The following is an 18,258-nucleotide window of genomic DNA, read 5'->3' on the forward strand; positions in this document are numbered from 1 at the left end:
TTTAATTCAGTATCATTACTACCTTACTTTTCATATCCTCCTCTTTTTATATATCTTTCTTGTTTTCGTTTCTAGAGAGAGAAGGGTTATGTCTCCCTTATTTTTCATGTAATTTTTTTTTTTCTGTATTATAAGGGATAAGATTCATGTCCCCTTGATTAAGTGTAATTTTTTTTTTCTTATCAATAAGGTTTCCCTCGTACCATCAGGATTTCTTTAAATATATATAAACATAGTTCATTGTAGTAGGTAAATGTAAAACAAAAAAATGGAAACATAATTAGTTTTTTTAGAAAATAGGTTGAAAAGCCCTCTTCTCTCATTTAATTGCATATTTATAAATTAGAAATAAGTACCTAGTATTAGGAGTCAACTAGAAACTTTTGCCCGTGCACTACACCATAGAAGATTAAAACTACTTATATTAAAAATGCTGGGAAGTTTTCAGAATAACAAAAATATGACAAAAGTTGCTTATTGTAACACTAAAAGTTTTCCTTTGGTAGTGTTGATTGTCAAGGAAGCATCCTGGGCAAGGAAAAAAAAAATTGAAATACATGAAATAAATTTATATGACAGCATAATTACATCATAAACAAAATAAGGATAAAGTATGGTTACCTAGTGTTTTTATGCGTGGAAAGGAATGCGGTTTGCACGAATTGGAAAGGACCTTGTTCCGGCAATTTTATAGGAACTTATCAAACTTTTGTGTGTTTGCCTCTCTGATTTTATAGGACCTTACAAAACGTAATAACATCCATCAATTAGGGTAGCAAAAGTTGTAAGCTCCATATGATCACTTGTGCGCCTAAAAACCGTTTGACTCTTGACAGCAGAACATAAAAAATACTTGGAAAAACGAAATTGTGTGCCTAAAGGCTTCGTTTTAAAAGACGGAGAAGGGCAGAGGAACTTTACCTTAGGAATTTTCCTGCCTCCGCTCAACCTTTTTACCCACCCTAAAAAAATACTTGAAATCCGATCCACCTGCTAAAACACACCCAACACCACCCCCCCCTTCCCCCCCCCCACAAACAAAAAAAAAAAGAAAAAAAAGAAAAAAAAAAGGAAACTAATAAACTTAATTATATATGATCATTTCACCACATAATTTCAAATTAATTGGTGAAAAAATAATTAATTAAAATGAGTTAAAAATTAAATATAAAAACCAATAATAATTGTGATTGTGCATTTTCTGCTCCTTGTGCTTTCCAATTGGAGTTCAAGATAGCACGAAACCACCAAAAAAAAAAAAAAAAACTACTCAGTTTCTAACACCAGAGCACAAAACCAACGAGGGAAAAGACATCACTTAGAAGCAAACAGACGCGTGGGTACCAATGAGGGAAAAAGGATGGGAAGGCTGAACAACACAAACAAAAAAGGGACAAACACGTAATTCCACAGTCCAACAAAGGAAGAAAGCTAAAAATTGAGGAATTGGATCCTCTCCGAGGCAAACCCTCGAGATCCTCCTGACCCACTAATATAGGCTGTTGGATTTTAATCCAACGATTATAAACAGGGGGTCCCTCTAAAGTTATAATAATTATAATCGTTTGATCAAAATCCAACGGTCTGTGTTATTGGATCAGGAGGATCCCGAGGGTTTGCCTCGAAGAGGATCCAATTCCGAAAATTGAGGGGCAGATGGCAGTGCACTCTCTCACACGATGATCATTAAGTTTCTGTTGGCTTTTAGTAGATAGTAATGTGTACCTTAGTTAGGACACTCTGCAAAAGCTTCTAATGAAATTAAGATAAAAAAGAGTAGTAGTTCATAGAAATTTGAACACTTATGTTTTGTGGGTCCAATAAACACTACATGACATAGATCAGAGCCCATAAAGATGTGCACCCTAGAAGGCCCAGCCCAAATTATTCACTCCGTTTCAGGGGAGCCCAAAGGAGTTGTAGGGTTGCAAGGTATGAATTGTAATGTGGGCAACCCAAACACACGCACATTCCAATGGGTTTTTTACATTTTTATGCAATTATTTTTGTACGTGAAATTTGAATTCAAGACCTGTTGTAACATGATGTAGATTTTGTGCCATCAAACCTAATGATCGTCGACACATACTAACTGAGATTGATCATATTTTGTGGCGATTAATACGTACTTGTTACCTCAATTATTAGAATTAATCATAATTGCATGACAAGTAACAAAAAAAAAAAAAAAAAGGTTTCGTTCTAATCTTTAAATCGATTTATCCATGTGGTTTGTAAAATCACTTAAAACAAAACACAAAAAATCCTATTTAGTTTGTAAAATAGATTTGGCCCATTTAACACAAGTCCATTGAGATCTACGTCCAAATCCAACTTCGGTTGTGCTCCAAAATTGGGGTCGGTGAAAAAAAAAAAAAAAAAACCACTCTAACACAAATAAAAATCTAAACTAAATATTAATAAAATATTTATTGTCAACCAAAACACTATGAAATTATCAATTTAATTCTTTAGTAAAAATTGAACATGAATAAGTAATATGAGCAGAAATATAATTTTACATAACCAAATTTGATTGTTTTTTTTTTCTTCAAAACATCACCTACATGTAATCCTAATATATTTCTAATTAAAAACTAAAAGAAAAAAAAAACAAAAAATCAAAAGCTTCCCACTCCCACATCATCTACCAGTCTCTTCCTCTCTCCTTCTAATTCAAAAACAAAAATAAAAAATTTTCATACACATTTTGTGTGTGCCCATATGCTGGTAAAAATGAAGATAACGAAAACAAGGTATGAAAAAATTCCCTCATAAAAAAAATTCACATGTGTACAAATAAATAAAACTCTATACTCCTTCATCAAACACAAATGTCCACATCTTGCCAAGTAACTAATTTGTAAAATACATAAGTTAGGAGTAAGTAACAATCATCTTTATCGGTAAGTTGAAGGATTAGCAATATGTCATATGTTATTATGCAAGTGGAGAATAATTTTCTTTCAAATGTTTTTTTATTTATATAATAATATATGACGTATGTACTTGTGTTTTGGGTACACGAAAAAATCTCGATTGTTGACAAGGTTGAAGAAATAAAGAAATGGATTTTTTTTTTTTTTAAAGAAATCTTTGTCAAGTTAACAGATTTAATTTGTATCTAAATGAGAAGCTAGGTGTCGATTGTCTAAGAGAGGTTGCTGGCACAGGGCGGGCACAAGGTTTTTGAACACAGAAGACCTGCGCTCCCACCGCAGTGATCTAGATAGTCTGAGCTGGCAAGTCGGAATCTACCACGTGTGGACTTAATGGATCGCTTCCTACGTCATCTGGCGGTAAAAAGTCAAACACCTCACATGGTTGACACCGCCAGTAACTTTCCTGTTTTCTCCGAAATTGTCCTCTCAACGCCACATAATTGTCTCACTACTCGCCTCCACGAACGGCCACGTGTCAGACTACAATTTCCTGAACAAATCTGGCCAATGAATGGCGAGTGTGAGTTTTTGGTACTCGAGAGAGTAGTATCCAGTTGTGTTCTCAATAATTGGATTTTTTAATGGGCTCCTGGGCTGCACGTTTAATTAATGAACATCATCTACACGGTAAAACAAAGCCGTCAGATCTGAATCTTGCGTGTGAGAGATTATTCAATCCTGAACCGTTGGATCGTCCAAGTCGGTGATCAACGGCTAAGATTCCTTTTTTGGCGGCGGGCAACGAGGCCTCGCGGGCCTTTAAATACAGGCATCGAGGGAGGAGAAGAGCCCATACTCATCCAAGGCTTGAGATCCTCCTCTCGCTCTCTCTCTCTTCTTTTTTTCTTCCTGTTTCTCTCTTCGTTTTTTTCTTCCTGTTTCTCTCTCTACTGTTTTGTCTTCCTGTCTCTCTCCTCCCTCTCTTTCTCTCTCTACTCGACGAAAGGGCTTTCTAGGGTTTCTGAGGCGCGCGCTTCAACGGCTCCCTCGACGAGATCCAGGTTTTGAATTGGGGTTCCTCAGAAGCAGTATCTAGGGTTTGGTTTGACCAATCGCATTCAATTTCTCCTCCCACGCATTTGTTTTAGCTTCGATTTTGCCCTAATCATTTGCGATCTAGGGTTTTCAACTTTGGGGGTTTATAGAGAGAGAGACCCGAGTATAGGTTTTCGCTCGTGTAAGTGTTTGAATTCCTTTTATCCTTCCTTTCATTTTTATTGGGCTCTCTATTTCTTGAAGGAGCTTTCGATCTGAGCAATTGGGAAAAAAGCTGCTTTCTTTTGGGGTTAGTGGGTGGAATTCGAGTGTTTGAACATTCCAATTTGCTTAGATTTTCAGATTATTGTCAGAAATTGTTTGTTGATTTTGCACATTGGCAACTTATACAACTGCGAATTTTGAATTTCGAGCATTTGCTTGGACATCAAATAAACTGAAATTTTTTGACGTTTGACAATAGAAAAGGATAGTATCAACAATTTGGTTAATGTTGGAAAATTTTGGGTTTTAGGTTTCGATCCCGAAGCAAAAATTGGGACGTATTGTTTCGGTGTAATAGGAATAACGCTGAGGGACTAAACCTAAGCTACAGCTGATATGTGCAGTAATTGGGAGCGTATCTTATGGCACCAGCTGTTCCAATAGATTTCACTGGACAGAAAGAAAGGAAGTGTTTTCTTTCGCAGATGATGGGGAAGTCGCGGAAGTACTCTAAAGGGCAGTTGTCTGGTTTTATTCCGGATAACCGGCATGCTGTCGAGACAATGGCTGAATCGGAGGGGTTTGGAAGCTCAGGACGCGTCGACACAGAAATGACGGCTTCAGAGGATTCATGTGCGCCTAAAAGGAAATCCATTAGTTTGAACGTGGATGGTTATGATGGTTTTGGGGTGCCAATGCAAGTACTGCCATTGTCACGGATGTCGCGGTCAGAAAGGAAGGATTTGGAATTGAGGCTGCAATTGGAACTTGAACAGGTCCGGGTTCTTCAGAAGAGAATTGCTACTATGAATTCCATTGTTGCTGTACTATCCCCATCTAGTGATATTCGGAGTTGCAGTGATGGGAAAAAGAGACCTCCACCTGATAGATATCAAAGATCATCCGAATTTTCTGCGCCTCAAGGTAAGAGAAGGCTCCTCCGGGGCGTAATGGTGGCCGCACGAAGAAAAGCACGTCTGGTCCTGTGGAGCCATCAAGGCCGGTGGCTCCAGCAACCACTTCAAATGCTATGTTGATGAAACAATGCGATCAATTGCTGACCCGCTTAATTAAACATCAGTTTGGTTGGGTTTTCGAGAATCCAGTTGATGTGGTGAAGTTGAACATACCAGATTATTTTACAGTCATTAAGCATCCAATGGATTTGGGCACTGTGCAGAGCAAGTTAAATTCAGGCGTGTACTCTTGTCCATTAGGGTTTGCTGCTGATGTACGGCTTACTTTCTCAAATGCTTTGACTTACAATCCCCCTGGAAATGATGTGCACATTATGGCCGAGACCCTCAGTAAATATTTTGAGCAGAGATGGAAACCCATAGCAAAGAAGCTTCCTGTAGCGACTGGTGTGCAGTCTCTGCCTTCAAGAGCAAGACCGGCTGTTCGTGAAGAAACCAATCCTGCTGCCACAATGCCACCCTTAAAAAAGAAGAAAGTACACCTGTTGATACTGCTATCAAGCCTGAATCTCCTAAACGCATCTTGACTGTTGAGGAGAAGGTTAGACTGACTAAGGAGCTAGAGGATTTGCTGGGAGAATTGCCGGAAAATATTGTTAATTTCCTAAAAGAGCATAGTAGTAGTGAAGGGCAAACCGACGAGGATGAGATTGAGATCGACCTTGATGCCCTTAGTGATGATACCTTGTTCGCCTTACGGAAGCTTATGGATGGCCATCTGCTGGAGAAACAGAAAAGGCAGGAGAAAGTTGAACCTTGTGAAATGGAGGTTTGTTCATCTTTTAAATTATGTTTTCATGTGTTAAATGTTTTCAATAGTTTCTCAACCCAATTTTTGCATGGATTTCTTATTGTTGTACTCCCTTTGTTTTTGCAGATTATTAATGAGTCGGGATTTAGCAACTCATCAATGCAACCCTGCAAAGGTTCATTTGCAATAACAGCTCTGTAAATATTTATTTGTTAAACTGTTAAAAAATTGTCTCGCGTAAACTTATTTCTAACAGCGGAAATGGTTATCACATGTATGTACCCAGGCAATGATCCAATTGATGAGGATGTGGATATTGTTGGTGGGAATGACGCTCCAATTTCAAGCTTTCCTCCAGTAGAGATAGAGAAAGATGCAGCTCGTAGAAACAGTAAATGCAGTAGCTCAAGTAGCTCCAGCAGTGATTCAGGCTCTTCATCTAGTGGTTTGTGTTTCTCCGTACTTCTTATATATGTGGTTTCAATTGTTTTCAACGTTATAATTTTGGAGTTTGTTTGCCTGAGGCTCTTCTTGCATTATTTTAAAGTTGTGTTGATGGGAGCATTACTACTGTCCTAAATGCCCTGTCTGTCTTTGCCTCTCTCTCACACTCAGACACACACATGATGTTTGAGGTGCTGTGTAACACTAACATTGCAATCTATGATTGTTATTTTTATCTGCTTGACCATTGAATGTAATATCAAGTTACAATCTTTAAACTATGATTGTAATCACCATCTCCCCAGACCATTAACGTAGTTTAGACTGTCTATTATTGTTTAGCTGTTCTGCTTCCTTGAACGGCTTGTTTTGCAATGCCATAGTGTTCAACTGGAACATGGTTAAGAAAAACGTGGAAGTACAAAATAATGCTTTAGACCCCATTAAGTTGTACATTGTTGTTGCACCTCTCAGTATGACCCTTTTTTTTAATTTATTTATTTTTATATGTGAACCCAGTAAGTTCTCCATCCCTTATTCACCCCCAAACAAAAGAAAATAAACCAGAATTTGTTAAGAGGTGGAATTTGGAACCTTGGGGAGCCATTTCTTTTGTTGGATGGGGAGGTCGGTTTCTATTAAAAGCTGCCTTGGGCCGGTTTTGCTTATTCGTTTTAATGGTTGTGGTTCTGGGTCAGGGTATTCTTATCTCACATTTTTATTGGAGGGTTATTGGTGGTTGAATAAAGCATCTTATGTGCTTAGAATATTTAGTGACAGCATTGGCCTAGGATTGTGTGAGAAATTTGTTAAAGAGGGTGTGATCATTGACCGGTTATTTGGATGCTGAAGCTCAATTGTAGGTGATTTTATCACGTAGTAAAAACCATGTCCCCCCCCCTGTTTAGGATTTTTGAACGGGGTGGGCAGCATGCAAAAGCTGGTAATTTGGTTTCTGGCCATTATTTTATTGGATTAGTATGTCTTTCAATGAATCCATTCTGAAACTGGTGTTTTGAGTGCTGCTACACACATTCCTGTTTCCCCATCCACCGTAAATTCAGTTGTTATGAACATTTTTCTTAGTACGGCGGGTGGAAATAAAAGGAAAGCTGGGTGGGTCTAGAAGCACTCCTGATATATAGTGAGAGTTAGTACTAACTACTAAGGTAAAAAAGTATAAATAGATTTAAAAGTAAGAGAGTTCTCATGTTTTTGACAATTAAACATATTACATTCATTGGATTTCAAATGCTGGTAGTGTGTTTCTTTTTCCCAGCTTTTTAGAATTGTCCACTTAACAAAAGTAACTCGATTTATATTCTTTTTGTTAATAATTAAGTAAAATTTAGTAGGTATCCTCATTAATTTCACCCCTTAGTACATTTGTCTAGCCTCTAATGAAACTATAAGATTTCATGGAGTTTCCAGCATATTATTCCAAATAGAACCAACCACATTCTTACAATTTGGGGTGTGTGTTGCTCACATATAGAATTTCTTCACAGATTCTGACTCTGGCAGTTCTTCGGAAAGTGATTCAGATGATGATAAAGCTCCAACCTCTATTGGGGGAGGAAAGGTATATTGTAATATTTTGAATAGCTGGTTCTTCTGTCTTGGATTTATATATATATATATAGTAATATGTGTGGCTTTACAAGCATTCAGTGGTACCTGTATGTTTTTGTGTGCATGCAACTCTGCATGTATATCTTTCACAGTCTCTCCCCAACTCTGTTCTTCTTTGTTTGTGAATTGTGAAAAATATATCTAACATCTTCATTTGGCAGGAAAAATTGGGTACTGGAGCAAAGACAGATCAGAAGAGAAGTGATATTGGGGATTCAGAAATTGGAAATCGTGAGTTATGGATTTATGTTGCATTTTTTATTTATTTATTTTTTTTTTGTGGAAAAGATAGGTCAGGAGTTCTTCTCTAAAATCCGTTGTCATGAATCTTGTGTAGAATCAATAAATAGAGTGGCCCCACTTGAGCAGGATCCCCTGTCTAAACCAATTCCTGTTGAGGAGGGTGGACATAGAGAGGAGGGTAAGCATGAATAATCCAAGAAAAATTGTCTGCTCTTAATTTTGGGATACTGTCTTACAACTGATGCTGTAACATTGTAGGGAAGAGTGCTCCATCTGAGAGGCAAGTCTCCCCTGATAAGCGCTACCGTCAAGCCGTATTGATTAATAGGTTTGCTGACACAATACTAAAAGCCCAAGAGAAGGCACTAGAAAAGGTTGGTTTCTACTTGCCATTCTGGGTGCATTTTCCTTGATGTATGCATCCAAAATTTTGTTTGATCTTTGCTTTGTGATCAGTTCTCATCCTGTACTTTTGGTTCAGGGTGAAAAGTTGGATCCTGAAAAATTGCGAATTGAAAGAGAGGAACTTGAAAAGCGGCAAAAAGAAGGTTTGGCTTAAAAACTTCAGTCATCTGAGATGAGGTTTGCATTTTATGCGTTAAAAGGCAGCTGTTTAAAATAGTAATTTTACTTTGTGCGTCATTAGAGAAAGCACGTTTACAAGCTGAAGCCAAAGCTGCAGAAGAGGCTCAAAAGAAGGCTAAAGCAGAAGCTGCAGCCGAAGCTAAGAGGCAGAGGGAACTAGAGAGAGAAGCTGCACGTCAGGCATTGCAAATGGTAACTGGATGTGTCATTACATGGGTGGAAGCATTATACAGCCTTGTATTTAATTTAACTGCAGCTGATGAATATCTGGGTTTGTGCAGATAGAAAAGACCGTTGAAATTAATGAGAATAGTCGGGTTCTGGAAGATCTAGAAATGTTTAGGGCTGTTGATGAACATGTGACAAATTTCACGGAGGAGACCAGCGCGGAGCACATTGAAGACGAGCTTGCCCGGCTTGGTAGCTTCAAACTACAGGGAAGTAGTAATCCCTTAGAGCAACTTGGTTTGTTCATGAAACTGGATGATGATATAGAAGAAGAAGAAATCGAACCTCCCCAGAGTGCCCCAAAACCAGAATCAGCACTTGAACCAGAACCTGAGCCAGAAAGGGAACCTGAACCTGAACCTGAACTGGAAGGGGAACCTGAACCTCAACCTCAACCTGAAGCAGAACGAGAACCAGAACCAGAACCAGTAAATGATGCTGAACCAAATGACGTTGAAGAAGGAGAGATCGATTGATCTGTTTATCTCTTCATGTTATTGTACTGACCGAGAAAAAAATGGTGGTTCTGAGGCGCGCCGAGGCGGAGACTTGGGATGCTTCTATTTGGATTTGTTGGTCGCATTATCTCTTTCCTGAAAGGGAGAAGATGGGCTTAGCTGGAGAAGAATTGTCAGCAACACAAATTGAGTGATGGATTGGGCTTTTCGGCTTGTTCTTTGAAACGAATTTTTTTTCTTGATAGTTTCTTTTGGGAAATTTAGCGGGCGAATCTCGAATATAACGCGATTCGATCCAATTTTGCTGTGTAAAAAGAAAAGTTTAATTTTAGGTACAAGGGTCGGCTTAGAATTGTAAAATATCAGCCTCCTCGGACTATTTTGGCATTCTACCCATTTTTATTTTTTCCTTGGGAAAATGATGTCTTCTCTTGTTGGAGTTTTTAGGAAGGAATAATGGCAGATTTGGATTTTAGAAACACGTTGGAATATCTTGGTTTCGCTTTTCTCATGTTTTTTTCCTTCTTATATTTGACATTCTATGCCCTGTCTTTGTGTTGGTTATCATTTTCGAAACATGCGAGTCACCAGCACATTTATGGTCGTCTCCGTCACCGCCTCTATACCGGTCGTTGCTACTACCGTCATTGCTGCCACCATTACTTCCGCTCTTATCTCTAACGGCACACTTCGACCACAATGTCTAGTGGACACTAAAAGAGGTGGCGATGTCGTGATATACATGAATCATAACTAAAATTATAATTGGGATCCTCAAAACCTTACGCTTTGATACTATATGGCATGATCCAATCTTGATGTTCACTCGAATATCAGGGTTGAGACGTGTTATCTAATGCCCCGATTACTAGTTATAACAATTGTTTGTAATGTTGAATTGCGATAATAAAACTAAAAACAAAAAATTACTTTTGTGAGTTTCAAATCTTAGTTTAATTTTTTTTTTTCAATTTTTTTTTAGCAAAACTTTTCAATTTTTTTAATGAAAACAAAAAAGAAAAAGTTATCTTGAACATTTAATTGATCATGTTTGAAACATAAAAAAATAAAAATTTCCTTAACGTCCCAATTCAAACGACACGTCGTTTTTGTCGTCTTGTACACAGTAGAATAGATACGCATTGCTCACCCAGAAGCTGCCTCCTGAGAGAAACTACGGCCGCCCATCTTTCACATTCTTCCCATCTTCTTTCTCTCTCTCTCTCTCTCCCCCTCAGAACTTCGATTGATTCTATCTTCTGGCGACCGTACTCGCATCTCTTGCTTCTCTCTGTTTCTCGCCAGCCATTCTCCTACTCTCAATGGCGGCCTCGATCGCCTTCAATACCGTCGGAGCTCCGGCCCGACTCTCCCGCCAATTCTCCATCCGCGAAGCTCCTATCCGCTTCTCGGAGGGCTCAAACTCAGCCACGCCGCGCCGGCCCGATTGTCGAGCTCCTCATCTTCCTCCTCCGGCTCTGGTACTCGAAGCGCATTTTTCACGTCTTTGTAAATTGAAGTTTGTATTGGAACAATTTGGTGATGTATTAATTGAAATGTGATGAAATTTCAGGCATTAGGGCACAGGTGGCGGCCGTTGAGCAGTCTAGCTCTGCTGTGGCTTAGAATCCGAAGGTGGAGGCTCCGGTGGTTATCGTCACCGGAGCTTCTAGAGGAATCGGCAAGGCTGTTGCTCTTGCTGTTGGCAAGTCTGGTTGTAAGGTCTCTCACCATCACCATCACCATCGTCATTCATCATCATGATCATGATCATCATCTTCATCATCGTTAATTCTTGAGTTCGTAATTTTACGGTGATTCATAACGTTGCACACTTGAAATGTGAGGTCGAATGTCAGCAATTGTAGCAACTTTATGACTTGATCATGTACCGATTGCTGACTGCTTCGTAGTTGAAATGTTTTGTTAAAGGTCGCATTTTTAACATATTTAGGGTGGTTTAATTAAATGCTGTAGATTGAGGCATCTCTGGTGGTCAAGCTCTAACATTTGGCGGTGATGTCTCGAAGGAAGATGATGTAGCAGCAATGATTAAGACGGTAACGTGCCCTTTTTTGGCTAGCTTTGTGTTTTTGGGTTGGATTACTTCTTGCTACATGACAACATTTGAATTGAATGAATATAGGTGGTTGATGCGTGGGGAACGGTTGATGTCTTGGTAAATAATGCAGGTCAGTCGCCATCACTTTGCTTGCTGTATTTTAGAGTCGTGTGTCGCCTTTCCTTTTGATTTCAACTTACTGGTCTACAACCCTTTTCAGGAATTACACGGGACGGCTTATTGATGAGAATGAAAAAATCCCAATGGCACGAGGTTGTTGATTTTAATCTTACAGGTGTGTTTCTATGCACACAGGTGAGTATTCCGGGGGAATTTGTTTATCTAGTAATTCTAGTTGTTCAAGCTTACATTTGTCGGATTTCTGAGCGAGGTTGTTCGTGCTTTCTGCAGGCTGCGGCAAAAATTATGATGAAACTGAGAAGGTAAGCACATATGTTCTTCCCTTCTTGTATCGTTTCAATTGAAAAATCCGATTTGCTTTTAGATCCGCTTAGTTATTCATCATATTGCAGGGAAGAATAATCAATGTAGCATCTGTTGTTGGTCTTGTTGGCAATGTTGGACAAGCCAACTACAGTGCTGCAAAGGCGGGAGTTATTGGATTCATGAAGAGTGTTGCAAAGGAATATTCGAGCAGGAATATTAATGTATGTCAGTAGTTATGCAGTTCAATCTTCAAGACATTAAACACGCAAGCAGATAGATTTTGACTTTCTGTCGTATCGCAATCTTATACTTTGGGCCCGAAAGAACATCTCTCTAAAGGTTTATTTTCTCCTAGGCCAATGCTGTTGCCCCTGGTTTTATCGCATCTGATATGACTTCCAAGCTCGGAGAAGACATAGAAAAGAAGATCTTGGGGAGCATCCCCTTAGGTGAGAACACAATCAATTGGCTACCAGTTATTTAAGCATCAATTGAAATTTGATTGATTCTTCTTCCTTTGTTCACCCAAACTTCAATTCTTAATTTTGAAGATTAGGACATAAATTAGATATCAATTTACGATTCTTTCAGGGCGATATGGTCAACCTGAAGAAGTGGCTGGACTGGTGGAATTCTTGGTGCTTAATCCCGCTGCCAGCTACATTACCGGACAAGTAATTTTTTCTTTAAGATCTGATATTTTGCCTTGGACAGATAGGAAAAGGGCACAGTATTGATCTAGTTTTTCTGCTCATCCGTTGTAGGTCTTGACCATTGATGGAGGGATGGTGATGTGAGAGGCTGAGTCCGGCACCCCTACGAGCTTCGTCCTACTGAAAGTTCAAGGGAAGAGAGGCTTTTCTTTACATTCCATTCTTGACGGCTGCTAGTTTCAACGAGGAATTGAACAGACAAGTCGAAAGGATTTTGTTACTTGGTATTTTTAACGGGGATTGTGTCCGCTGATCGCTGCATGTATGCAAGACAAAAGAAGATTACTTTCGAGTAGCGGTTTCGATCCAAATCGGGCAATGAGAGTTTGTAAAATTTGGAGTTCGTAACAAATTAAAGCTTCTGTTATTTCTTCCCCTTGTCGTTTACATTTTCTTTTAATCTTAAATTTCTTCCGCTTGGGCATTCCAATTATGATAGTTTTGAAATAAAAAATTAGGAGCATTTTTATTCTCACCATACATCTAAAATGAGTCTTGCAAACCAATTGTTATTCCGTTAGTTTTCCGTTCAATTTGAGGCAGCTTAACGAAAAGGGTTTGGGTTAAGTTTGTTGTAACTAAAAATCGTCTTATAACTGTATTTAATGAAAAAAGGCTTACTTTAATGAAAAGAACTTAAATTTAATGAAAATGACAAAAGTTTAACATAGTAAAAAATAATATAAACTAAAGTAATCAAAATAAAATAAAAAGTGATAAATCCGTCACACTCTCCCTCACTATTTCTTAAACTGACTATATTTGAAACTGAATATGTGTACGTACTACACTATTTCTTAAACTGAACATTTACTGTTTCTAAAAAACCGAGCACAATACTATTTTGGAAGCTGAACACGGGTTGGAGTGCGCCTTGCACGAGCTTTTGGTCGGATTTTATTTATTTATTTATTTTCCTTTTCTTTCTTTCATCCTTATTATCAAATAAAGTTATTCGATAGTTTTTTTGTTAAAATTCAAATTTTTGAAGTTTTTTTCATTAATTTTTCGTATTTTATACCACATAACACACTAACGTAAAATTTAACATAAAACATATGGAAGGATCTAATTAATTTGTGAGACTCATTTTCAAGTTTCTTTACTTAAAACTATACTTTCATCTCATCTGTTTATTTCAACCTAACAATTTTTATTTAGATGTGTAATTAGCATGTGCACCAAAAAAATCCAAACAAGGAGAGAAATTTACAAAACAATGATAGCCCAAAGCCCAACAAATAATAATAAATAATAAATCTCAAATAAAGAAGTTTAACTATAACTAGTTTTTGTTACTTAAAATTATGATCTAGTTGTATTTTTCTTCACTTGTAAGTGAGAGCTTTTCGGTTTAATTCTTGTCAAAAACGAGATTGAACCACATCATCGCTCTTAATATAAATAATATCGGTGGTTCAAAAAATAAAAAATAAAAAAACTCTACTAAAGTCCATATAAATAGGATCAGTTACCCTTTCCATATCTCCTAGGGTTTCTTTTTTCCGAAGAAGAGAGATGAATTCAGACGCATGCAAACACTGCGGGAGGCTCGATCACGCCCAGAAAGAGTGCAGGCTTCTGAAGAACAATGTGGGTGCTGCAGACGCAATCGAAGTCATCAATGACGCTCTGTTTCTCACCGTCGACAGCCCGCTGGAGTCCTGGATCTTCAGCACCGGCGCGCAGTTCCACTGCACCCCGCACAAGGGGATTTTGGAGAAGTATACCGCCGGCAACTACGGCAAGGCCTACTCCATCACAACGGATCCTGGGCTGCACATTGTTGGAAAAGGCGACGTCCGGATCAAGTTGCCGGGCGGGGCGAGGTGGATAATCCACAATGTGAGGCACATTCCGGGTTTGGTGCGGAATTTGATTTCGGTTGGGCAGTTGGATAAGGAGGGTTATGCTCTGCAAATGTCTAGTGGGAGCTGGAAGGTACTGAAGGCAGGAGAATTGCTTTTTACTTATGAATTTGAGCTTCCTCCAGGCTTTATCTCGATGATTCGGTCTGATTAGGGTTTACATAATTATCTCAGTTGATGAAGAAATGCTTGATTAGTTGTTTAATTAATTAATTAGTAGTACATCGTTAATCCCGAATCAAACTCTGCGAGCCGTGTGTTAGTGTTTATATTAGCGTTTGAATGTCGGTTATCTATGGTCTGTGCATTGCTAGCCAATCCCGAATCAACCTCTGCGAGCAGTGTGTCAGTGTTTATATTAGCTTTGGAACGTCGAATTATCTATGTTGTGTACGTTTTTAATCGTAATGAAGATCACTATTTTAAATACATTGTTCAGTTTATTTAATTATGATTGACAATCGGAAGAATGTGCTTGTCGGTTATGTGGTTAATAGCGTTTACCCTTGCCGCCGCGTCCCTCTCATCCCCGAGGTTGTAGCTTTCTAGGTGCAAATCCTGCAACCCTAATACCGCTTTTGTGAATGCCACCAACTATTGCTGCTGCTAAGCAATTGGGATCCCCATTTGGTACAAATGCTTGTGGTACAAGAAAGAGCATTTGTTAAATCGCATCCTGCATCTGCTTGCATTTTGCTGTTGGAAATATCTAGAAATGGCACGTAATTGTGCAAACGAAACGTCTTAGTTGCAATTCATGGCATTGCTATTTTACATTGCCCCAACTTCAGCTGCAGTTGGTTCAAGGGTTCATCATGAACATCCGCACGGGTTTTGTATTCTGCGGCAATTTTCTATTTCACCTGTTTCCGTTTTTCAATCAACCGAAAAATGACTAATTTCTGGAATGCAGGGAAAGTTTTCTTCGCACCATTGAAAGGCTTTAGGCATTACCAGTCTGCATTCAGTGTAGAGTTCCGTGACTTCTCCATGCTGATACCTCATGACTCGTATTGGTTTGCCACCAACTGCTGCATCAATCATTTGAAAATCTAAAAATGTTAAATAAAATTTGGGGTTTTCTTAGTTGTTATTATGTAAATAGTGTTAAAAGTTTTAAAGAGACATGCAGCGGTTCACCATTAATAGCATCGATAATGTCCCTAGTTAATCACTAGTGTGATCAATATGTGTGAGATTTTTATGCAAAATGCCTCGATGCAATTAGAAGTGAAACTATTTAATTTAAAGTATGATTTGTTTTTTGAGATGGCCGATGTGAGACTTTTTACTTTAGTCAACAATTAATAAATTTCTTTGCTCTAAATTGGTGATTTGTGGCAGGTTTAGAAGAATTTCACTCTTGCATCCCAATTACATTTAAGTTTCTCTTTACTAAGGGTTTGTCTTCAGTAGTTCGGATTACTAAGTAAGTCAACTTTTTGTTGATTAGATTGGTAAGTAGAAAAAATATATATATTTTCTCAATTTAACCATGACTGCTATTTTCCATACTACTTAATAGTCTAGGTTGTTCAAGAAAAATTATTTACTAAAGGAGAACCCAATACAAAACAAATAGACCATAAGAAATCCATTAGTCAAGCCCCAAAAGAGACACTCCACCCCTCCCAATTGCAAGGGGATTGGGCGATTCAATCCACCAAGACAAACAAAATGAGCTCCACTCCAGCCCAAACAAGTCGGGCTACAGTGAAAAACAGGAGGCCTAACTACTCACTCGGGCCGAAATCGTTCAACCCACTGCATGAGGCAATCTGACATCAAGGTGACTTCACCCACAATGCAATTTTTTTTGTGCTAGGCGATTGCGCTTCACGCGAGTGTGGACGAGAGTCGTCCGACCAAAATCTAAGCAGCAGGCCCCCGCTGGAGCATTCTGGGTTTCCGGATCGTTGTTATTTTGAGGGGTAGATTGTTTGCCCCTTCTGTTGGATGTTATTTCCATCCTCTTTTATTTTGTACGATTATAGTTAAATCATGTTAACATTTTATATTATTTTTTTATAGAGATAATAAGATAAAAATAATAAAGATATAAAATATTAACTTGATTTAACCGTGATTGCACAAATAAAAGGAGATGCCAACAATCTGCCACTGTTATTTTGTAGTGCCTCAACCGCAGCTACAGTTGGTTTAAGCTTATTTATTGAACAGCTCGTAATCTGCAAAAAATTGCATTCTAATGTGCTCCCTTTGATATTGATAAGTCAACATCGACGATTTACAAAAAAAAAAAAAAAAAAAAAAAAAGAGCAAAGAAAAAATGGATGACTTTTGAATTGAACTGTTTCAATGAGAATTCAACATTGCACTACGAGATAATGAAACATATCACGAAAAAAAAACATTCCAAAGGGAAGTGTCACTTCAAATGGATCTAGCAAATATTGCATGGGCTAGCAGCGTGATTTGTTCATAATTAAATATCATGATCTTTATTAAAAAAAAATTCCATAGGGAAGTGTCACTTCAAATGGATCTAGCAAATATTGCATGGATAGCGAGATTTGTTCATAATTAAATATCATGATCTTTATTAAAAAAAAATTCCAAAGGGAAGTGTCACTTCAAATGGATCTAGCAAATATTGCATGGGCTAGTAGCGTGATTTGTTCATAATTAAATATCATGATCTTTATTAAAAAAATTCATTTCCAACGTAGTTGAGTCGAGAGAGCATGTTAAATCAATAACGTGAATTGCATGCAACATTAATAATGGTGAATGGTGGGGTTTATGAACTAAATGCTAAAATTGCTTTATACCCAAAAGCGATAAGTGCATCTGTCAATAAAATCGCTCAATAATTCAGTCTTCAATTGGTGCTTTTACAAATTGATTATCCGTTTTATTTTAGTTTATTTTACTTTTGCTTATTTCTTTAATATTTTTAAATTCGTTTTTCTGATTTTAGATCTTAAAATCAACATTTTTCAAAACTTTGTTTCAAGTAATTAATTAAGATTTGATTTTATATAAATTATTCATTCAATTCTTGTGGAAGACGACCTTACTTGAGATATACTACGAATACATTATTTTCTTGCAAGTATTTTTAAGTGTTTTTATCCTTACCTTTGCAAATGGTAAAAATTTTATCAGTTCTATTGATGGTAGCAAAAATGTGTGCTCAAGCCATATTCTGCCTGATTTTAGATATGTGACCAAGAAGAAAATGTAGGATCCACAGGCGACGGCACAAGTACTTACAGTTCTTGCAGAAGCTTTGAGGAAATTGGAATGGTGTTTAAGCAGCCAGACTACTTTTAAGACAAGGCAAGATTTAGCCAGAAGGCTTTGTATTGAACCAAGTGTTCAGTGGACTAATCCATCTCTTTCGAAAGGTTTGGCAATAACTCTGCGTAGGTTTTTGTAGGCTTCCAAGCCTTCCTTCCGCTTAATATAACTGTTGTAACCTTTCTCTTTATTAATTTATGTTTATTACCGTATTTACTAAAGGTGATAATAAACATATAATTACTAACATTTTTCCTTCATCTTTTTATTTATGATCCCACTACCAATTTATTCTTTAACTACAATCTTTCTTCTTCCATATTTTATATCTTGTACTTATTGGCCAGGTAAGGGTGTTTTTGTCGTCAAACTTTGGACTCATTCCTTTTTGTGCATATAGGTTTGAGTCAAACAATAATTCACTTGGGTTGTTGTATCCTGAAT

At 37.8% G+C, this 18,258-nt stretch overlaps 1 protein-coding gene and 1 pseudogene across 1 annotated transcript; both read left to right on the forward strand.

The window, feature by feature from the left end:
- The first annotated feature begins 3,726 nt into the window (after positions 1 to 3,726).
- Positions 3,727 to 9,941, forward strand: LOC103929128 (transcription factor GTE10). The gene is given in 12 exon segments (XM_048589098.1): positions 3,727 to 5,075; positions 5,078 to 5,596; positions 5,599 to 5,888; positions 5,997 to 6,045; positions 6,157 to 6,315; positions 7,823 to 7,896; positions 8,108 to 8,177; positions 8,284 to 8,367; positions 8,448 to 8,563; positions 8,671 to 8,737; positions 8,836 to 8,966; positions 9,056 to 9,941. Coding segments are annotated over 12 exon segments (2,493 nt in total). The 5' UTR covers positions 3,727 to 4,564; the 3' UTR covers positions 9,479 to 9,941.
- A 660-nt stretch (positions 9,942 to 10,601) lies between these two features.
- On the forward strand, positions 10,602 to 13,157 carry LOC103929127 (annotated as a pseudogene).
- Positions 13,158 to 18,258: the final 5,101 nt, after the last annotated feature.

Source organism: the organism of the source record quoted next, unplaced genomic scaffold (genome assembly GCF_019419815.1).
Source record: "Pyrus x bretschneideri cultivar Hongxiangsu unplaced genomic scaffold, Pyrus_bretschneideri_v1 Contig3, whole genome shotgun sequence".
NCBI lineage: Eukaryota > Viridiplantae > Streptophyta > Magnoliopsida > Rosales > Rosaceae > Pyrus > Pyrus x bretschneideri.